General features: G+C 36.5%; 1 protein-coding gene across 1 annotated transcript in view; it reads right to left on the reverse strand.

Annotated features, from left to right (window-relative positions):
- The window catches only part of PLEKHA5 (pleckstrin homology domain containing, family A member 5), a 70,687-nt gene that overhangs the window by 41,815 nt on the left and 5,006 nt on the right, over positions 1 to 23,866 (reverse strand). Inside the window, exons 3-7 of the mRNA XM_009573718.1 lie at positions 21,200 to 21,304; positions 16,710 to 16,782; positions 12,825 to 12,925; positions 11,788 to 11,903; positions 3,539 to 4,006 (exon numbers count right to left, since the gene is read on the reverse strand). Of these exons, the coding sequence (XP_009572013.1) occupies positions 3,539 to 4,006; positions 11,788 to 11,903; positions 12,825 to 12,925; positions 16,710 to 16,782; positions 21,200 to 21,304 (863 nt within the window). The remainder of the gene's footprint in view (positions 1 to 3,538; positions 4,007 to 11,787; positions 11,904 to 12,824; positions 12,926 to 16,709; positions 16,783 to 21,199; positions 21,305 to 23,866) is intronic.

Raw genomic sequence — 23,866 nt, forward strand, 5'->3', positions numbered from 1 at the left:
GCTACAGTTTTTGAAGCTTTCCAAGAATTAATGAAGTATTATCCCCATTTTGCACATTGGGCAGCTTTCCATTCTCATAGAAAAACAAAATTATAAAAAAGGGAAATGGATTCTAAATCCTATTCTTTTGCTGCAAAACCCACTTAAATACCTCTACATTTCTTCATGTAACATACCATTAATGATAAGGGCTTTTCTCCATCTCCATATTTAAAAAACAAACAACCAAGTCACTTTTGGGTTCAATTTCTCACTTTCAAAATATTATTTTAGCTATTCAAACAGGGTACGGTGAAGCCTGATATTTTCACGAAGACATCCGGTAGCTAGATACACCTCACTCACTGAAGCTCCTCTCCCGTTTTATTAATCAAACGGGCAGCGTGATCCCGTTGGCTCCTTTAAACATCCCGGCAGAAAAGCTGTCTGAAGTTCTTACTACGTAAAGATAAATTCAAAGTCTACATGCAATTATTTATATTCTAGAACATTTAGGAAGATAACATATCCATCTTCTATTGGTAAACCATTGGTAAAAAGCCCAACTGCCTCAATATTAAGCCTTGTTTTACATCATTTGATAAAATCAGATTCACCAATTTAGCAGGTTGATACTTGCTAAAATGTCATTCTAGTCAAATCCAAAACTCAACTCTAGACAGTACTGCAGCTTATAGCTGCCTTGCACACAAGGGGAGACTGCTGCAGCCAGTCAAGCAGTCATGCACATTATGAGGCTGCAAAATATTTCTGCAACTGTCATCATAAATAGCTCCCTACAAATGTTACCATATGAAAAAAAGACTTTCACATGAATTTATAGACACCTTTAGAGGTTGTCCCTAGGATTACTGTTGGGTAGCAATACTAGTTCTGGTGTCTAAGTTGGACTATTTGGGAAAGCGACTTTGCTGCTAAACCTTTAGGGGCTCAGTTCTGCAATGTTATGAATATCCTCAGATTGGAACCTCAAAATAGCCCTTCATCATAAAGAATGCAAATACCAGCTGGCCCAGCATACAGAACTTTCACATGCGCATCAAGCAAAGGGTGGCAGAGTGAAGACAGAAACCCGGTGCTGTACAGCAGGCATTAATTATTTAGGATGATGCTTCTATGGGCAAGGTGGGGAGACAGAGGTTTACACCCTGGGTTAGCAGCAACAAAAAACCTCACTTAGTACCATGCAACCCTTCTGTATTTTTTCACATTTGAGAAAGACCACTCAAGTGAACCACTTTTGGTGAAAATATTTACTTGTAACTGACTTGTGCAAAATTAATTTAATAAAATGACACTGAAGTGGAATGTTTTCATTTTAAAAACCATTTATTTTTGGTTAAAAAAAAGGTTTGTCTTCCTCAAGGCATCAGTTGTCTTTATTCGTGTGGCTCTTGCAAAACTAGATGTCTAGATCCACGGAAATGGCAGATAACAGCTTCAAGAATTAAAAACTGCATTGCCATCATTCTCATTAATTTCTCAGGAAATCAAACTACTAAGGAGTCAGTGTGTTCTTTCACAGTGAACCCTTTTCACTTCCTACTGAGGACAGCTAACAGCTCCTATTTTATACATAGTTATTTAATTGAACCTGTTTGTTAACATTTTAGTATTCTTAAAGTCCTAATTTTTTTTTTTAGTTGACACATGGGAGATACTCAGTTTGGTCCTCCATGATTTCTCTAACACATTAGAGAATGCAATGGAAAGCATCTTTGTGAAAAGTCAGAAACTTTTCCGCATTAAGTGAAGACTACTTTTCTCAAAAATTCAAGTTAATTTTAAGTTAATTCAAGTTAAAAATTCAAGAGTTGAACAGGTCTTACTACAAACAGCCTTAACTAGCCCCTCACCCCAACCTTAAGCTTTAACATAAACTGGAGCTTCTTTCTACTCTCATTCACCAACTTCAATTCTACTTAAATTTCTGTCTCCAGCCAGAAACTGGCAATCTGAACAAAAATAAAATTTGAAATTTAAATGAAACCACATTCTAAAGACATTAGACATCACTATACATTAGAAATGTGGATCATTATTCAAGGCCACTTCCACAAAAACCAAAAAAGATAGCTCAAGGCCAATTCTTTTTCCATTTGCTACCTTTATGTAGAACTGCAGTTGAAAGCATACCATTTGTGCTATCAGCACCACCCTTATTTAAACAAGTGGCCTCTATAGTCAAGAATAAAATATTGTTAATTAGTAACATACTGTTAACACTAGTTCCCTCTATTTGATTCCCACAATGAAATCAGTTTTAGGGTTTAAATACTTGTTCGCAACTGAAAAATGGCACAGCTATTCAAATTTCTCCTGTTCGGTTGCAAGTTTTACAGTCCAATTTAAAAAAAAAAAAAATCTAATTGCATCAAAGAGCCTTCTCAGTTCTCATTATGCAAGCATGCGTAATAAAATAAATGTCAGAGTGTGCAAGTCGCTCTCTGTACTGGAAGTTCAAACTTGATCAAACTACTTATGTTGAGTACTTCATGAAACAACACATTAACAATTCCTAATTATATTTAATGAAGGACTAAAGCCAATGAGGAAACGTTCAACCAATTTTGGCAAGTGTAAATCAAACTAATGTAAATTTTTCAAGTTTTTGCAAAAACTGAAAAGCCCCCAACCACCATATTTTGAAATTTGCAGAAAACACATTTTCTGAACTTGGTTCTATCTTAAGCTCTGCTCTGCCATCCATTTATATGCAAACTCCCTAATTTCCAACTCTTCAAAATATCTCCTGTGATAGCATCTCCATTACTTTCTATCTAATGTAATATTAAAAACTTTTATATTTTACTGCTAGAGCTGCTTGTCTGTAAGCCAGTCTGGAAGCAATGTCCCTACACTTCTGTCAGACAGAAAAATTGCTATAGGCACAAGATTCAATATCATTCACACATAATTTTAAAGCTTCATGAATAAGCACTGGAACTCAATATTAGAACTGGGAGATGTTTAATTTCACGAGAAGGGAAGTTTTAAGCATCAAGTTAGATTTCTATGACTTACTCTTAGGTAGAGCTTCTCTCTCTCTCTCTCTCTCTCTCCCCCCCCCGCCCCCCCCCCCCCCCCCCCCATTAAAGATTGTTTAAAGTTTAAAAGATCCCTGGAATATTTTTAAAGAATTTTAAATAAAATATTATCACAAGAATTTGTGAACAAAAATGCACAAGACAGGGCAATTACAAGAACAGATTCTAAGAGGAAAAAGAATTGTTATGATTGATGACACCTTCTCTCTGCTAGCATAGAGAAATTTCTAACACCTAAAAAGAGTTTCTAGCCATTTTTATTTATTGTTATCAATATAGTTTAATTTGTTAATAATCACTCAAATGTTAATAAAAGAGAAACTTTAATAAACCTGTTCTGAGCAGTCATCCAGGCACTTCTTACAGAGAACAATGAATTATATATTTATGTAATATAGAACAAACCCTAAAGAATCTGACCAGGATAAAAGTTTAAGTATTATTTGCTAGAAAGCCTCACAAAAAAAAAAAAAAAAATTCATAGTACTTACCCTCTTGTTTCCTCTTCTTGTCCTTTTCCTCGTTGTATTTTAATCCACTGTTCCAACTGCAGCATTGAATTAGTTCTCTGCATAACTCGTTCAGACTCCGTATGTGACTGAACTGCATTGTGCTGACCTCCATCTCCAGTCTCTGCTAGGACAAGACCAACAGCTTTATTCTCAGACCCATTTAAATGAACTGGTCTGAAGTGTCCAGCCTGAATCGTGGTTATGGGTAAAGTCCTGTATTCGGATCCCAAAGGATTTAGCTTTACACTGTTAATTTTTGTTAATGGTTTATCTTGCCCAACTTTCTGAAATCCGTATTTTTCAGCTTCCAAAGCTTTCTTCTCCTCATTTTTGTTCACTTCTTTGTTTTTCTGGTTATTTTGTGCCTCTGGCTTAATTAGCACCCGATGGTTTGAAATATTATTTGCCTCTCGAGGTGGCGTATTTTCAGTGGTTAACTTCTCTACTCTGGAAAGGAATATATGACAAGCTATAACATCAAAAAAACATTCATTAAAAAACAGTAATAGAAAATGAGAATTTAATATATTTGTGTTTATCAGGGTTATTTCAGTGAAGCCCTGTCCAGATATTTTACACCAATATCTTGTCTTTGAGAGAAAAATCCAGGACATATTTTCACAATAATCGAGGACAGGCTGGGTTTTTTTTGTTGTTGTTGTTCTTGTTGTTGTTTTGGGGTTTTTTGGTTTTGTTTTTGTTTTGGTTTGGGGTGATGGTGGTGTTTTGTTTGGTTTGTTTTTTGGCTGGTTGGTTGGAGAGTGTGAGTGTTTTTTCTTCCACACTTTTCTATTTCTTTGCTATTTTAGAAGTATTTATAACATGGGGTAAAATTTTTAAGCCAACTTAAGATTAACCCCCTAGAAAAATATGCACAAGAGAAAATAAAGCCAGAGTCTGAAACAGTGGATATTCAGTTCCTGGAGGGCTGGACATTCAAACAATAAAAATATTCAGTAGCTCTCTAAGAGCTAAAGCTTCCAGATGTCAACAGCCTGAAATTCAGATGATTTTTAAAGCCATCTTTAAAAATGGTAGCAGATTACATTGCTGACCAGCTTGTGATTCACAATACTGCTGAATTTAACATATAATGAGCTCCTTTAAAGAAAGCAAACAACTTTTCATGGTCACTGGCATCATTTAGGTTTCTCTGGTATGTTATCACTTTGGCTGGCATACATTTTGTGGAAAATAACTGTGGCTTCCCTAATTTTAAGGGGGAAAATAGCTGCTGACTTAGGGAACTGTACCACAAAAATAATATTTTTAGAACAGTTACTGCTTTACAGTACTTGCACAATACTCAATGTATGCAGTTCTATTAGCTATCTTCTTTGTAAAATTTCAAAGTGTCAAGAAGCTGTATCTTTTTCCGTACTGGGACATGAATTGAACATTCAGCTCAGATAGTGACTTTTTTTTCCAGTTTACTAGAAAAAAACCCCACAAAACTCCTAAAATGTTTTGATCAACATTTTTTGGTATGGGAGGAAAGAAGAGGAAGAGATATAATTCTTTAAGATTACATCTCTGTATAAAACCAAACCAAGAACAAAACTTTATTTTAAGATGATGTCAAATTAACCTTTCACACTGTTTTGCATGTTTTTTGCAAATGCATTATTCATCTTTATAACTGTGTCCAGTTCATGTGCCTAATCTGTGTGTAAAAAAGCCATCACATATACAACTGACCAAGACCACAAGCATGACCACTCCTCTGAAAAATGCTCTAGTTCCAAGTAGAGTAACTACATACACAGCTGTAAACATTTTTGCTTACCCCGTCTTTAACGTGAGGCTTAAATGTCCAACAAGTCTACACTTCCCCAACAGATTATTTAAGCCATGAATTCCCAACAGGCCAACAACTATTTGGGACAGAACCCCAGCGTATAGATAAAGGACTGAAAACTCTAAGGTCCTTATGAAAGGCTACCCATTGCTAATAATACTGGACACTTAATTTTAAATGCACCTCCCATTACCACCCTACTCTTGCTATGAATTCTCCATGATGTGAAAGGATCAAGGTTTTTTTCTCATACATCACTATTAAATGCAGAGGTTAGATACATCTGATATTTTCTGCTAGCAAAAAGGAGAGGGTGATATTTCATAATTTCAATCATAATTTTTAGAGAAAAAAAATCTTGATGTAGAACCAGTTTTTATGTAGACTTTTGTGGGGGAGGACACACGTGGTGGAACCGCTATACCTACGTCATCTTTTCTATAATTTCCAAGTATCAGCAAAGAAATGCTATGCTAATCTCCTATTGCAATTTAAAAGTGAGGTGTTTTCTTTTTATTTTTTCCCCCCAAGACATTAAACTGTTCCCAAGACCAAAAATTTCTGCCTAGGTTCCTTCTCAAGGTTATGGAAAAAAATCTGGATCACCTCCTCCCTCCCACCTCAAAACTGTGCTACACAGTGTTCTACCACAAACGAAAGGAATTCCCCAAACAGGGAAGTGAATGAAAAACTCCATTTCCCACAATTATCAAGTCAAAAAAGGGTGTAAAAATTTCAGTTTTCAGCCAGCACTCGAGTTTACAAATAAATGTAAGGACTACCTTGCAAATAATCCTAAACACAGGCATTAATATATGCAGCATGCCTTAATAGTACCACCTACACCCTTATATAGCACTTTATATCAATCTTTCTCAAGGTGCTTTACAGCAGAGAAGCACTTGCTGTTTTACAGATGGAAAATCTGTGGTGCAGAGGGATAATGGCATCTTTAAGGACATTCATCAGATAGGTGGCAAAGTCAAGACTTGGCACAGTGTTCGATTCACACTATCATAGTACTTTCCACTGTAGATATTAATTAAAAAACAACAAACCCCAAAATCACAGAATTGTTTTTCCATGCAATCTCTATGCTGTATCACGTTGTTACTATGGTTATACGCAGCAGAGCCAAGCATTTATATTTGACGTTCTTTGTGATGGTGTAGAGGCTGAATGTACTGACATTCAAATAGACTTCTGGGCTCTCCTTTAACTTTGTGCATAGAATCAGTCAACTCGGTGTGAGCGAGAGATGTCTTTCCATAGCAAAGGATCCAAATGGGAAAGAATTATCAGAAACTAATAGATAAATAAATCCATACTTATGTTTGGCTCTGTATTTATATCTGGCTCTCAAAGACACATTCAACAAGACTTGCAGGGTATTCTGAGGACGGGAGAGGGAGAAGACAAAAGAGAATGAGCATCAAACATATGTTTCAGCATATACTGAATGCAATTTAGAGGTTTCTACAACAAAACAGGAATAATATGTATGGAACGTAATACAGGAAAAGTACTATTTTCTGCTGCTTTATATAAGTAAATAATTCTGAAAGGGGCAGGGGCGGCATGTAATCAAGTGTCAGACAGACATGAAGACTGATTTAACAAAACCAGGCAGAGGCATTTGAAAAGAAAAAGCCATCTTTTCCAAACACAGTGACATCGGTAAACCCCCACTGTGGATGCCATTATGCTAACAAGTGCTTTTTTGGCAGCTTAGCTTATGCTGTTCAGGGAGAGTAACTACACTAGGAGGAAAAAAACCCACTCTTTTCTTAGTACATGCTGCATCACTCAGAAGAAACTTTGGCACACACAGCTGACAATGAAAGGATAGAAAAATGATGCTGTTAAACCTGGGAGAGTAGAGAAATCAGCATTTAGGGTAAAAATGATAAATCAGTATGTTGGCGGACATTAGCATCTACAAACACAAGCAATCAGTACTCACAGATACAACTTAAGTGTGGTCTGCAGTGATACAAAGGAAAGAGTAAGATGTTTTGCTAATCCAGAGAGGTTGTTTGAGATCATATCATATTTGGAGTCACAAGCTTAAATCATTCCTTACTGACTAAAGTATTTGTGTTTAATTATTTTGATAGGTCTCTCAGTACATTATTAAACTTGAATTTACTATCTAGGTAAAATTAAACCAAAAATGTTTAGAAAGGAGTAATTACAGTTAAGTCAATAGGACCAAATAATATTCATCATTCCCTGCAGTTATACGTCAGAAGGGAGTTTTTCGGCTGTGACTGCAGATCAGTTCTAAAAGAAATGGTTGCATTTTTATTTTCTCAGCTCAGTATCTCACTTCTGTATTATGTGGCTAATTGTATGTGTAAAGTAAGAATATTTTATGGAAAACCAAGCAAAATCCCCACAACCTGATGTTTTAAATATTCCTTTTATCTTTTTTCTCTCCAAGGAACTCACATCCTCAGAAAAATAAAGATACAGATTGTAGCTCTGAAATTATTTAAAGCTCAAACATTCAATTTAACGGGCTGTTGGGTTTGGGTTCCCAGAGTATCATAAGCAGTGAAGTACCCTGACTTCTAGATTTTAAGAACTATACTGTAAAAACTCTGACTTATCATTGGGCAATTTATATTAACAACCACTTAAGAATGGCTCAACATCAGCTTGCATAAATATTTAAGGAAGTAAGTTCTTAATAACTCTAGCTATTGTATCGTAAGTATCTAGTCTGTTAGAAAACTGTATTCAGTACAATGCTGGAACCTCTCAAAAAAACAGAATTGAGAAACAAAGGCACCAGCTGAATTTGAACCAAAATCATTTATGCTTAGAGCTATGTGCATGAGAAACTTTAGGTTACTTAGAGATGAGGTAATACAATACTTAATACTTAACAGATTTTTACAGGGAAGAAATAGTATTTCTTCTGGATAAGATCTTATCCTGCTACATGGTTCATTTTAAGAACCGGTTTGATAGCCAAAAGATGGATTCTTTAGAAAACAGATGTCTGAAAGATTTTCTTCCTTATTATAGCTAACAGACATGAAAGTCTTTGAGACTTCACTGGTCTTGAAATGTATTTTCTCTCAAGTAATTATTTCAAGACTACTAACAAACTTTTCAAAGAGATCACATCCACTTCTGTTTCGTTCTAGGGTTTCTTGGCTGAATTAAAACAACAAGATGGCGTTGCATAAGTCGCTTTTCTTGTTGCTTTTCTGACACTTGTTTTGGCTGTTGGCAAGCCTGTTCTGCCTGTGATATCCAGGCAGAAAACTACTGATTTTGCTGCTGAGTGCTTTGCTACTCGTTTAGCATGCTACACAGATTCACCAAGGAGTAAGATAAGCACCTGAAGCAAGGCAAGGCAGATTGCAGAAGCACGTATAGCTGGATGAAAAGCATTAGATAAGCCCAGCTGCATTGTGAATCCCCACCGTTTGCCTATACACTGCCAAACACCTGAAACAGGCAGACATCACTGCTGGAACAGGCACTGCAGCTGAAGGAAGGGGGTAGGAGTGCATGGCCAAGCATCTCGGGAGGCTGGAACACCCTTCACGGCAGCAGACTGTACATCCATCTTGTTAGAGCACACATGGCACTGCAGCCTAGGAAGGACGACTAGCCTGCAAAGCTGTGCCGGGCACCAGGGTGAACTCACTACGAATCTTGCTAGGCTCTGAGGCAGCAAACATGACTGTACGGCTATATTAGTGAACTGCACAAGAACGTGGATATTTACACTACCATTTTGGATTGCTTCTTAAGTTAAAAGAAATGTCACAAGTAATAATGTAACATCTGTCTATATAATTAGGTGTACCAATATCTTCTATAGAGCATTGTCTGTTACTGGAGAGAATACAAAGACGACACTTACTAAGGAGGCTCTGTCAGATGGAGATGTACTTTTTTCACATTAATTTTCTTCTACTACAAAGATGTCCTCTTCAAACGTTTAATGTTCACAGTATTGCAAACACCAAATGAAGGTCATTTCACCGGTTCAAAGAGATTCAGAATGGCCCACTGCAATATTATTTCCCCTACGAAGGGCTTATACAATCAATACATGATTTTTGTTTGAAGTTAAGTGGGTCTGATTTGGTTTAATTATTTCTCTGTCTGTAAGCTACCACAGCTATCTGCAATACACTTACAATGCGAAACAAAACTTACTTTTCAGATTAAGTTTATTATTCATCACTAGGCTAAATGAGATCTTTTATTTCGTCAAAGTAACACTATTCTGTTAAGTGCAATCTCTTAAAAGCTCTGAATGAAGAAATTAAAAGGTGAAAATGCTATTAAATATCATTGTGGTTTAACCCGGCAGCCAGCCAAATACCACACAGCCGCTCGCTCACTCCCCGCCCCGCACAGTGGGAAGGGGGAGAGAATCGAAAAAAAAAGTTAAATTCGTGGATTGAGATAATGACAGTTTAGTAGAACAGAAAAGGAAGGGGAAATGATGATGATGATGATGATGATAATAATAATAATGGTAGAATATACAAAATGAGTGATGCGCAATGCAGTTGCTCACCACCCGCTGACCAATAACGAAGTAGCGATCGCTACTTCCTGGACCACACCTCCTATTTATATACTGAGCATGACAACCGCTGGCCGGTTGGGTGACCTGTCCTGGCTATGCTCCCTCCCAGCTTCTTGTGCACCTGGCAGAGCATGGGAAGCTGAGAAGTCCTTGACCAGTAGACTGCTTAGCAACAACTAAAAACATCAGTGTGTTATCAAGATTCTTCTCACACGAAATCCAAAACACAGCACTAGGAAGAAATTTAACTCTATTCCAGCCGAAACCAGGACAAATATCTACTTGCTTATGCTCTATCTCACTCTCACTCTGCTCATCCCTTCCCATCTATTGTTCTCAAACAAGAGGAGGGTTACAGGAGACAAAGAACATAGCCTCTTCATATATAATATGAAATAATACATAATCAGATCAAATTTCATTGTGGTAATTGGACCTACCACTCCTTTCTACAGGCTGAGATCTTCTATTTTCAGTAATTTTGAGAAAAACAAACAGGACAGCTGAGAGTTTGAAGCACGTGTTATTTTTCCATAGTACAGAGAACAATGTATTTTTCTATGAAGCTATTTCACTATGCTGTCCAATGCAAAGAATGAAATACTTCATATATATTCCATATATTTAAAGGATATTAGAGACAAAAGCTAGGATTTCAATCTTTTGTTTAAGATTAGTGACTAAACAGTTGCACAGGTACAAATTTAGAAGTGTTCTGAGTTTACAGCTAGCCTTCTGAATATCCCATAGATTGGTGTAAGTAAAAGATTCACTATGTTTGACTGAGAAGCTCGCAAAACATTAAAACACGTACGACCGAAAGTGTCTAATCATTCTGCATTCCATTTTATGCTTCTGCAGCACCACACTGGAACATGGGATATAGAAATGTGAGGAACAAGTTAACAGGAATGACCTGCACTAGTGATGCAAAATTCAGAAAGACTGCTTGTATTTTGACAACAAGTTCCATGGGCTCACTCTTCCACAAAAATTGTACCTTTTCGTTCTTTGGTATCTGTGTCTATGGAATTTTTTACCTTTTTGGTTTTCTTTTTTTTTTTTTTTTAAACTTAAAATTTCTCAGCATTGCTGCCATTCATTTAGCTCCAGTGTAGCAGGAAATAACAGAGTGCAGAAGTAGATCAAGTGACAGCAGCCATTAGCAATAATTTCTGTGCCATCAATAACGAGGAGCTTCTAAGTTTTCCATTGATGGGGTTTCCATTATGGATGACATGGAGCCAACCCAAAAGACAACATTCAGAGAGAAAACGACTCTTACTGGATAGACAGCAACAGACAATATTCAGTTTCTGAGACCACAAGGTTTCCAGTGATAACTTGCTTTTCATTGTCAAGACATGGATACATAAAGGATAAGGCTCCAGATCAGGTAAGTGAATAAGAATGGCTCCCCACAGTTTGCCCATAGGTGCAACTGTTTAATTTAGCCAGTGTTGTGAACTCACAGTTGTGAATTTGAGACTTATGACAAGTTTAAGCCAAAGACTACCACCAGTTGAGCTGCTATTGCTGTTCAGTCAGGAGGGCAGGGGAAGTCAAACATGCCTGCACATAGTGCTTGCCATTGCACTTCTTTCAATCCCGCTGGCTAAAGGAACTAGTCAGTTTTGTCCTCTAGCCCTTTACTCTCAAGGCATCTGTATTCAGAAAGGAACTTAGATTATTTTTACAACTTCAAAATTTTATCCAACATTGTTAAACTAGTAAGGGTTCTTCAATATAAGAAGAAATTACTTCAGCCCAATTTACACTCTATTTTAAGGTATGCCCTTTCATTTAAATAAATCAAACTAAATATGAGGAAGAAATACACTGTGCCACTGTTTTGAAAATCCATATTACCTTTTCACAGGCTCTGTCTGCACAAGTGCTGCATCTGTCATGGCTTTCATCCACAACTCCATTTCCTTCCCTGTATCTGTGCAGAAATAATAGGTCCTCATGTTTGGATGAGCTGCCTGATTGGAAATGACATGGTCATTGCAATAAAAATGTAAGATTCTGTAAAAGAAAAGAGGCAAATAATGTTACTGTATACTCGCTCTAATGTTTTCTATAATAAGATTTCTGCAAATAATATTATCAGAAAAAATATCGGAAGGAATACTTCAGTGTTGCTCTGTCACTGCATTCATATTTTCAAAATAATTGCCTATAATTTTCAATCATAGCTGCTTCTTCATTAATACACTCAATAAAAAGCCCTTAAATTTCTTCAATCTATGAAAAACTATCTTTATCCATTAATATACATTAATATGATTATTATAAATAAAATTTTGGCATAGATTTTTGCAGTCTGAATGACACAGTAAGTTTTAATTTGTACTTACCAATGTAAATAAATGATGTGTTGCTTAGGAGGCCAGAAGAGCCAAAAGGAGCTCATAAAACAAACAAAAAAAAAGTCAAGAGAAAATATTTAGTAGAGTGATTTATATCATGATTAAAAAGATTAGCTGTGAAACACTCCTACCAATGATTCATGTAATACTGTGATTTAAGTGATAATAAAACCTTATTTTTATTTATATGTAAGATACTTCATATCTAAATAACTAAAGAACTTTCATTATTGGGATAAGTCTAGCTGCGGATACAGTTTACAATTCTAATACACCACACAGTATTTAAGATCCATGAACTAAAAATAAAAGACTACTAATAAGTAATATTAATCCATTTTCTTATTCTAGTAATTATGTCTGTATTTACATCAGGCTAAATACTTGAATCCTCTGCTACTGTATTATGTAAAAATCAGTCTCAGAAGCTGTTTGTCAATCCTGTTTTGCAGAACAACTCAGTAAAATGAGTTCTGCTCACTAGGCTATTGTGCTTTCAGACACAAAATTAAACTGAAAATTTGATTCCCTTACCTTAAAGGCATATTTGCGGTTAATATGGTCCTCGGGAGAAAGCACAGATATCTGAAAACTAGGTAGAAGTATGCTACCTAGTATTCCTTCTTCTTTCTCATCTGTGAATGTATAGTCTTTGGTTAGAGAAACAAAGCATTTTGCCACATAGTACTTGTATTCAGACCCTTCAGTGAAACTCTGTACTTAACAAGACCAGTAGCAAGAAGTTTACCCTGGAAGAAAATGCATCAAAGAATCAGAAAGCCGGACTGATTTGTTACATAGGTGACTGTATACAGTCCCAGAAGTGTGCAGTCCACAAAAGCAATTGTGCAGTCCCTCTCTGCCAACACATGCCACAGAACCCACATCACACAAGTGTGCGCCCCCAAAAATCTGCTAAGCACTGTGAAATCCAGGCCATTTGAATATGACCACCTTCAACTTTTTGCGAAGATGGACAAGCATAAAAAGCCCTCCTGAGAGTGCCAGCTCTCTAAGTTAAAGTACATGAGCTACCTTACGGAAAACGCCACAATAGCTTCACCTAGAGTTTTCCTGCGGATCAGTGCTTACCTGTATACAACTTCAAAGCTGAAAAGTAGATGGAAGTCAAGCGTCTAGTTCAGAGACAAGAACAATACCTGCTGTCTATTGCCTGCTCAGTAAAAATTGCAAATACCCATGAGAGCAGAAGTATTTTAAAATACTGTTTATGATTGTTGGTCTTTAAGAAAATTTGCACATTCCTCTTCTGATATCGGGCATATTAAGCTACGAGATTATCATCATTCCCATGAACAGTTTATACTCAATTATATTCTATTTGTAAGAATGCATATGTTTCAGATCATTTGTAAAAAACAAACAAAAATTCCCCAAACCAAACACTCTTTTTCAAGAACATTGTTTTTTTGTAAAATTTTAGAACAATACATTACAATAATAAATTGACATTTTAATTGGAAGGAACAACCAGCTCTTAAATCCAGTTATACTTTAATAAAGGAATAATTGGACACAATTCACAAAGTCAATCTTAATTGTACTTCAGATACAGAACTTCTGTTCACAACCAGTATCTTAGGAGACTGTCCACCATAACACTTCTCTTAGTTGAAGATACTGCCTACAACGAATGACTATGTATCTATGAAATTAAGATGTAAACATAGATGTTCCAAGGCTTCAAGCATGGAAAATTTATACTGTTACAATTAAAATACATGTAAACAGCACAAAAGGACTATCTCTCATACCCAGATTTAAAAATCTTTTCCTGATTCTCATTTAATCACTAAATTCTGAAAAGCCACAACTTTCATTTAAGTTATTCATATGGGGAAAGCTCTGCCCAGCCATATCAGCATTACATAACATGTTAGATGTAAAAATTATGCTTTCTTGGATAGTTATTTAATTGGAGGACTGAGCATAAAATTATTCCGATTAAAAGGTGGAAAAGACATGAAGGGAGTAGATTTATTTTCAGGTACTCAACTGCACTCATAAGTATGCCTGAAACCACCCCATCTCCCCCTCTCAAATATTTACTCCTTGCTAGCCACACACACACAAAATTCTGCTTTTTTTCCCCTGTCCCAGAATGCATAGCAAATGTTGGGGTTTACTTTATTTGGACTGCTGTTTTGGGTAAAAATTCCCTTCTTCTGCTAGATTATAGTCTGACTTATGACTAAGTCACACCCACTAGTGCCATATGAAAGCATTAAGCATTTTTGTTCCACTGAACAGCTGCCCTGTCTGAAGGACTTTGGTCTTTGTTGAAGACATACTGCTACATTCCATTTCCAGATTTTAAAAATCTGTTTCCCATCAGACTAGTTTTATCTACACATTACACTGCCCCATACCCTTCTTTACTTGTATGCTGTGTATGAATAATACACAAGAGAAAAAGAGCAGATCTTCTGTTCAGCTCTAAGATCTTTTATTTGTTGCAAGAATAATCTTCCAATATGAAAGCAGGCAGTCTTTTATCCCTCCGTGAAACAGAAAAAGAGTATGCTCTAAGCTCTGAAGAAATACAATGAAGTAATTTTTCTTTTCATCTATAAATAAGATTTCAGCATTAGCTACTATCATTGTAACACAATTGTAAAAGTTCAGTAAGATTTACTAACGAAACCAAGAAAAAAAACAAAAAAACCCCAACAACCACAGTCACGTAACCAGAAGCACTGTTTGCAATGTGGGAGTAAGTGCATGGCTCCCCCCTTTCAATTTTTTCAATATCTGAGACAGAATTAACAAAAACATAAAAGCACAGGGTTTAGAGTGCAATTTTTTATATTTTAGTAGCCATTTCTAATACCTTTAAGACCATTACTATACATGTTTAATTACAGTTTATCAGCTTTAACTGCTTTCTAGTAAGTGAACGATAGCTAAAAGCTAAGTTTATCATGTAAACAATTTAGACTGTTCTGCTTGTATTTCAGCTTATTAGGCACACTAACATGTAGAAATGAAAAACTAAGATTATACAGCTGTTTGGATTTATTTTATTTGTTGTTGGTTTTGCTTATTGCTTTTTTGTTTTATTTTGAGATACTTCATATGCGGTGCTTTAAGTCAATCTAATCTGTTCTTATGGCAGCTACAAAGCAGCATTTTCTTTAGAACCTTTGGAAGAGAGAGCCTGAAGACTTATTTAGAATAAGAAAACCCTATAAGAAAGCACAGAGTATATAATGACCACTTAATGACCACTTAACTAAATACAGTGTAGTTGTATCAGAATCAATGCCTCCATGACTGAAATTATAGACTAATTTTGACTCAGCAGTGGTTTATCCAACTACGTATACTTCCTGGGGTAAAGAAACAAAGCCTAATGATTATACTTCAATAATTCAGAATTTGTTAACTAAAACAGTTACACAGACAAAGCTTTTGCATCCTGATTTGTCTTGATTAGAATAGAATCATGCTGCCCTTTAACAGAACAGCATTTTAAATTCATCAGTCACTGCTTTCAGCATCACCAGCATCAACACCACTTCTACAAATTCTAAAGTCTTATCCCTAAACTGAAATCCTTTCTTACACTTCACAAGGCTGCAGATGGCCTTAACTGTTAATTTTCCTCTATTTTGCCAAGCTTTACAATCTTCTTTGCTCTTAGCCTCCTTTAAACTATTATGGTTGTACACCTTATTTCAGGATTGAATATGTTTCCATATGCACGCATCCCATTTGTTTATCCCCTCAGGAACACTACAGTTAATAATCTGTAATGGTGAAGGAATCAGTTTTCTAACATACATATCTCCAGACTAGAATTATAAGCAGCTAATTTTTCCCATGTAAAATAAGTCTCATGTAGCTACATAAGGGTACTAACAGATTTCTTTATTCCAAATACAGCAGAGACTTCTACTCATACGGAATTGGACAACATTTGTTTCACTTTATAAGCATTCATGAACACTGATTAGATTCCCAAAAGGCATATATATCCTCCTTATCATTCCGAAGGCAGAGTTTCAGCTCCCCTGCATTATCCGTTTCCTATCCCCGTTTCAGTTACTTCATCTGCATGAAAAATCAGATTTAACCTGGCATATTTAGTTCCTAACAACAGAAGCAGTGAGAAAACTACAATCCAGAATTTAATAAAGGAGGTGGCTCTGAATGTGTTTGCCCTTTGAGCGTACCTGAGAGGCAGGAAGCAATTATGTGAAATTGGTAATTAAGAAAGAAGTGGGGGCAGGGGGGGAAGGGGGCGGGGAAGTAGCAGGCCTGGATATTGACAGCTATACAACTATTGTACCCATTAAATTAAGTAGCAGCTTCATTTTTCTTACATTTAAGTGGTGTGTCAAAGTTTATCTCCTTCCAGTAGAATTAGCAAACGAAGCTTTCCTGAGTGGAACTTACCTCTGTAATAGAAGAGACACAGATCTGAGAGCACAAACCACCGTTTCTTCCACAACTTCATTCCAGTACTATCCTGTATTAATCAAAGTGATCAGGTAAGAACTTTAACAGGTAAAACTGTTAATAGTAATTGTTCATAAAGTAAACTGTGTTCTACGTAACTGTGGTGGTGTGCTAGTAGTTCATTTTCTTGGCTAAGGTATTTTAAGTATCTTTGACTTCTCATCACAGACTTGACACTGCAAACAAATATCATAACCCAGGAAGCTTGAAGTTAACATGATTCAAGAATCAATGAAATGAGAGCCCATTATTTTAGCATGCTAGAAACTACAATCTACAGTTAACTGAAAAAATGTATAGGTTTTTTTAAAAAGGAAAAGAGAAAGGTAATACTTGGGGTACATCCTCCTTTGTTTTCTGAAGAAACTCTGCTGAACTTCATCTTCTACTACCACTCATATATCTAGAGCAAATTTCTTTCCCAAATAAAGTTTATTCCTAAAGCAATTTCATTTTCTTTTATGCTTATAACCAATTTACACTGCACAACTCAGAATGAAAGACTGCCACCACTACTGCAGTGTAAATAAGCCAGAGCATTGCAGCGTGCACATCCTAGTAGAATCAGATTTAATAAATATGTTAATCTGTTCCAAGAAGAAAGGTATGTGTGAATTATCAATATTCTTGTAGTAAATAGGTTTTGTGACAACCAAGAAGAGGGATTCTATAATGAAAAACTGTGGGGTGGGATGGGTTTCATTTTGGGGTTGGTTTGGGTTTTTTTTTGAGAAAAGTCAGCATAATTTTTAGCCTCATATTTCAAGCTCTGCTCTTTTTCGGGTGGGGGAAATGAGCTGAAGGAGGGAGAAGAAAGGGTAAAGCAAGCATTAGCTAGAAAATATTATTCAGAAAAAGTTAAAAAATCCTTTGCCATAAACATTTTCATCAACAGAATAACTAAAGACTTTACAGCAGCTTCCTTCTGAGGACCTCAAAGTGGTTTAACAAACACTAATGAAGTCTGGAAGCACTGTCCATAGCAGTCAGCTCCTATTTCACAGTTGGAATGGCAGACAGGAGGAGGGGAGACTGCCTTCCTCACCTCACTGACAAGGTCACTGGCTCAGTAGCGGATTAGGATGCCAGACTCCTGGCCCAAAGGACACTGGCCATAAAAATCAACTGTACAATGTGAAAACACCCAAACTTCTTCAGTATAAAGGATTATCACAAACCCTCAGACAGACTTTCTGAAGGGGCCGTTACGCAATGTCACATTTATCCCATCACTCAAAACCACCAATGGGTTTCTACACGGCCACATGTAAAATTCTGCCAGCAATGAGACACACTAGGAATGATCTTTCGGCCTTCTTCAGACATAGCAGAGAGGCACAAAAAATGATTGTGTGGTTCTCATATTTTAAATTCTTTCCTACTTTAAAGTACATCCTTTTTGTATCAGTGGATTTACTAATTATTGTTCCCTCTTGATTGCTATTATGTCATAATATGGTAACAGTATGTTCACAGTAAACACCTTCCAAAAAAAGAATTGACTCTGGACTTAAAAAGGAGTAGAAAAATGACAGAACAATGGCATTACATGCAATGAAACAGCACACCCTGAGTCAAACAAAACTTGCTGTTCTCTGTGATTACATAAACATGTTAAGAAAGTTATCTTACTATCAAAAAGAAACCTGCACAAGCTTTCACTGTAAATTTCTGAAGATAGTATCTGTTGGTAAAAACCTGTTGACTAAATACGCTGTCAATTACTACTATGGAAACATACAGCAACCCAGCAACCTCTTTTCTTACAAAAACCAATCAAACATCACAGCATCTAAATCATTTTACACATAAACCCTGTCCAATGGTATGCATTTGGACAGTGAGGTGGATTGAAAACTGGTTGAACTACCGGGCCCAGAGAGGGGTGATCAGTGGCACCAGTGGCGGCCAGTTGCTAGTGGTCTACCGCAGGGGTCGACACTGTGGCCAAGACAGTTTCACATCTTCATTAATGACCTGCACACTGAGACAGAGTGCACCCTCAGCAAGTTTGCAGGTAATACGAACTATGAGGAGTGGCTGATACAGCAGATGTTTGTGCTGTCATTCAGAGGGACCTTGACAGGCTGTGAAATTGGGCAGAGAAAAATCTCATGAAGTTCAACGAAGGGAAATACTCAGTCCTCCATCTGGAGAGGAATAACCCCATGCACCAGTACACACCAGGGCTGATCAGCTAAAAAGGAGCTCTGTGGAGAAGGACTTGGGGGGTCCTGGTGGACAACAAGCTGATCATGAGCCAGCAATGCACCCTCATGGCAAAGGTGGCCGACAGCATCCTGGACTGCATTAGCAGTGTTGCCAACAGATGGAGGGGGGACACCCTTCCTCTCTACTCAGCACTAGTGAGGTCTATCTGGAGCACTGGATTCAGTGCTGGGCTCACCGGTACAAGAGAGACATCGACATATTGGGAGTGAATCCAGCAAAGGGCCACAAAGATGATTAAGGGATTGGAGCATCTTTCACAAGATAAGAGGCTGAGAGAGCTGGGACTGTTCAGTCTGGAGAAAGGGCAGCTTCGGGGGCATCTTATCAACGTATATAAATACCTGCTGGAAGACTGTAAAGAAGATGGAGCCAAACTCTTCTGAGTGACAGGACAAGAGGCAATGGGCACAAATTAAGAAACATGAAATTCCACCTGAGCAGAGGTAAACTTTTTTACTGTGAGAGTAATCAAACACTGGCACAGGTTGCCCGGAGAGGTTGTGGTGCGGTCTCCATCTGTGAGGATATTCAAAACCTGACTGGACACAGTCCTGGACAACCTGCTGTAGCTGAGCCTGCTTGAGTAGGGGAACTTGTGCTAGATGATCAAAAGGTCCCTTCCAACCATCATAATTCTATGATTCTGTGATCTTAAAATACAGCTACTGTTTCTTCATTAGTAAAATAATACAATTGTACACTAAAATGGACTTGGTAATATGAACAAAGAGCATAACTTTTAGGAAAGCAACATCTTTGTCCTACTTTATATGCTGAATATCCATGGTTTGACATCAAAGAGACATAAAACAGCAAGAATCTTTAGAGCATTCCAGTAAGTTAGTTCAGGTATATGACCATATCTTTTCATACATGTAAAACTCACTATAAAGGACCTCAGAATGAAAAACCAGATCATCACCGAATCTAACTTATTCAGAAGTAGGCAGCAAAGTTTCAGCAAACTTCTACTCTTATAGGGGGAGATTTTTATACTCACATGCATGGCAATAACAACTTACGTAATACAGACACTCATGTGCACAACCACCTGTGCTATAATTCAGACTTCATATTTCAATCAAGTTAATTGATTGTCTCATTTAATTAAAAAATCCAGAAAACATTACTTCAGAAATATTGTGACTTTTTTTCAAGCTAAAAAGTTTAATAGCCCCAAAACAAAGCAAAAAAATCTCTGACCTTTATGACAATTTTCACTCTCAACATTGCATGAAAGTAGAGGCCACAAGAGTATCTAAACATGGAAAAATCTTCTACTAAACAGATACTTCTAGATCTTTTTATCTGATTGTAATTTTTAAAAACTGACTCATCAACAGCATCCAGAAAGCTATGTGGGTCATACCAGTCGATCTGAGCAGGGACAGTAAATGACAATGTAGATTCAAAACCACATATACACAGCTGAGTTTCAATGACAGGTTCTTACAGGGTTCTTGCTGGATTTATAAAATATATTCCTAATACGGCCTAATCAGCTTTGTTGTTCAATTTTTTAATCAAACTACTCTACTCTGATTTCCTGCAGAACAAGAAAGTGCAAGTGGTCTGGTATTGCAGAGTAGCAAATCTACAGCAGGCTGGGTACACTGTCACTGAATACTAAAGAGCACATACTTCAGATTAGTTTACATTCAATAGAAAAACCTAAAATAATCTCTGGTTTTAAGATTATCATCTTTGAGTTAAGAAAACAGGCATTCCTCTCTCTTTTCATATGTGAAAAAATTGCTTGATTTCCAATTTGTTATTGAAAAAATTTACTTCCTTTAAAAAAAAAATTAAGAGATACAGCCTAACAAAAGAAACTCCAGAACTTAAAAAAATAATATGCTGGGCCATACATCCTTGTCCCATCATCTCAGCATGCCTGAAATTCTTTCAGCTATTTACTACCAACATCTGCCTAGATTTTTCAAGCCCTTTGTGTATTTTAGAGACATATATGTATACATATTATATCAATGTTCTGTACTAGTCTGATGCCCTTACTCATTTGTATCAGAATGTTACCCAGTAAGTAGCTAATTAATTAAAATACCATGTGTCAGTTCCTCACAGTTTATAGCTTCACTTTGGTATTGTTATAATTGTATTTTATGCAAATGATTGTCTTTTGTACACTACACACCTTACCAATAAAAAGAAGGGGGTGAAAAGGGGAAGAGTACCTGTTTGTAGAGCCAGCCACGTCTGACAACTGGTGCATTAGGATTTCTCTTTATTGAGTTTGATCTCTTTCCAAAATTATGAACTTTCTTTGAAGATCGTGATGTCTAAATTGAATTGAATAGGTTAAAGAAAACATGACATCAATATCTGTTGAAAAATCATAACACATTTTCTTTTCTTTAAGATCTTTTTCTTATACATGTTCCTCCGGAGGATTGCAGAATAGAAATGGTATTCCTTTTTTAGATAAATAATTATTATGATGGTTCTGCTAGCTTCAGCATTTCTTTCTTTTTCCTCTGCAGAAAATTTAAAGACAAATCCCAAGACAAGTACTTAACAAGAAAAAACAACGAAATACATATCTGACCTTCTTGTAAGGTAGGTAGAAAGCCTACCAAGCTGTAGAAAGAGAAGTAAAAATCAGCAGAACTATCATTAATTATGAAAAATTACATCACCTGGGCAAGAAAATTCTACTCTTTCCTGCTTCCAACACTGCCCTAATAAATGAAAACTTGTTCAGATTTCAACAAGATATAACTCAAAGGCTTCTTGTTGAGTCTCCCCCTTTCCTAACATATACTAACTTTTAAAATTCTTTCTTCCCCCCTCAAGAACCCTTTGCTCTATGATCTCTTGGCTGGTTTGAATATTCATTATTTTACCTTAGTGCTTGCACTAGGGCCTACTTTAAATCTTTTGCCCATAAACTACAGCACTTATATCTGCTGTTGCGTAAACCTTTTACACCCTTACAGCTATGCAGCGATCACAGATGATTAAGAGAAGTAGGATAAATAACCCATTTTAGATTTTATTCTTCTACTTGAGTAACCAAAAGAAATTGGAAAAGGCGTAAAGAAACGTGCAGTGCTTTGCCAATTCACATTTCATTCTTTTCAGCCTACATTTAGAAAGTTTGTTCTGCAACTGAGCTGAATGTTTACTTGTGTTTTAAATTCTGTAAGAATTGGTGCCTCAGAGACCATGTGATGTGATATAGCAAAGTATCCCACTCTGCAAAAGAAGTTCAAATAATTTTTTTAAGCTGTGCTCATGGCTCTGCTCCAAATCCACCATTTGAACTGAGACAATATAATCCTGTGCTTCAGCTTCCCCATCTGTACTACTGAGACTAATCATAAGGTTACGCAAAGTTCCTAAAGAAGGAAGGCTAAACACACACTCGGGTTTTGTTGCAAATTAGGGTATGGCGTTTCTCTGTGGAAATTCTCTCAACACGCATCACAGAACTGAGCTGGGTTTTATACATGCTTCAGAGAGAATTCCACAGTAGGTTACAAATCATAAACTGAAAACTGCAATTTAAAATGATGTGCAGCTTTTGTCAACGATGCCATTAACTGAAGAACAGAACATAGCTTAGCCAAAAAGAATAACATTACAAAAACTATGTGTGTTTGTCTTAAGTCTACAACACAATGAAACAAGGTTGTTTTGTATTTCTTTTTTGAAAGAATCAGGAGGGAATATAAAAAACAATCAGAGTGCTTTTAATTTCCCTTGGAGATACAGAAATTTGACTCAACTCTGTTTGGAAAGCAAGATAGAGCAAGCAATTGAAAACCTAATTAAAAATAAAGTAAAAATCTTTCACATTTTCATCTGAAAAATTCCACTAGTGCAAAATGGACAAGGGTTTGTAAGAAGCCAAGAGAACGATGACATCCAGCTGTAAAAAAGGAATATACAGAGAACCTATAACAATCCTCAGCACATTATAAAATTAACTCTACATCCATCTCAGTTAACCTGTACGGCTACTATATTGGCATACCACACAAGAGCTGTGCCAAGATTTTGATCAGAAGTAATTTGTAACTCTCATACCTGCTCTAATATTAGGTATTAAAGGTTCAAAACCTCACCAGTGTGTTCCAGACCTCCTATGCATGTACAATGACTAACACATTAAGGATGCTTCTGAAAACACAACCAACAAGTACTACTAATGTCAAGTCTGCTAACAAATTCAGATAAAATAGATAGATATCTCTTAGACAGGTCTGATAACAAATCTATTGACTCCAATTTCACGAAGTTTTAATGGGTTACTTATACATCTTATCAACTGTGAATACAAACTCCCATTAATTAAACAGAGCATCACAAGTGCTTTCTAATTTTAGTTAATACACAGAACACTTTAGATGACTTGTGATTATTTTACCACATACCGCATAAAGAGAATAACTCTTCACAACAAACTCTTCACAGCCTCGAGACAATGAGTATTTTAGGATATTGAAATATCATAGCTGTATATATAAACTAATTATGAGTTCTCAAACTTTTTAGATCACCTTCTCCTCTTGTTATGTCTGAAATCCCTGATCATCCCACGTTCTCTCACACACATATCTAATACTCAAACTGGGGAAACAGGAAGAAAGGAAAAAAAAAAAAGAACTGAAGGGTTCAAATACTTTTTACCCCACAGCACTAAAAATACAGGACATATTGCACAGCTCCAGCTTCTGGAGAAGGCAAAGAGAAAAGGAGGATAGTGAATGAAGGGTCCAACTACTAATCACTTGCTGGAAGGTGTAGAAGGTAAGAGAGCTACCAAACTTATAGTCACATCTGGTACCATCTGGCCCGTTCTAAGGAATGGTCCCAGCAACTGTGATGCCTCTGAAAAC

The sequence above is a fragment of the Fulmarus glacialis genome, unplaced genomic scaffold, assembly GCF_000690835.1.
Source record: "Fulmarus glacialis isolate BGI_N327 unplaced genomic scaffold, ASM69083v1 scaffold1393, whole genome shotgun sequence".
NCBI lineage: Eukaryota > Metazoa > Chordata > Aves > Procellariiformes > Procellariidae > Fulmarus > Fulmarus glacialis.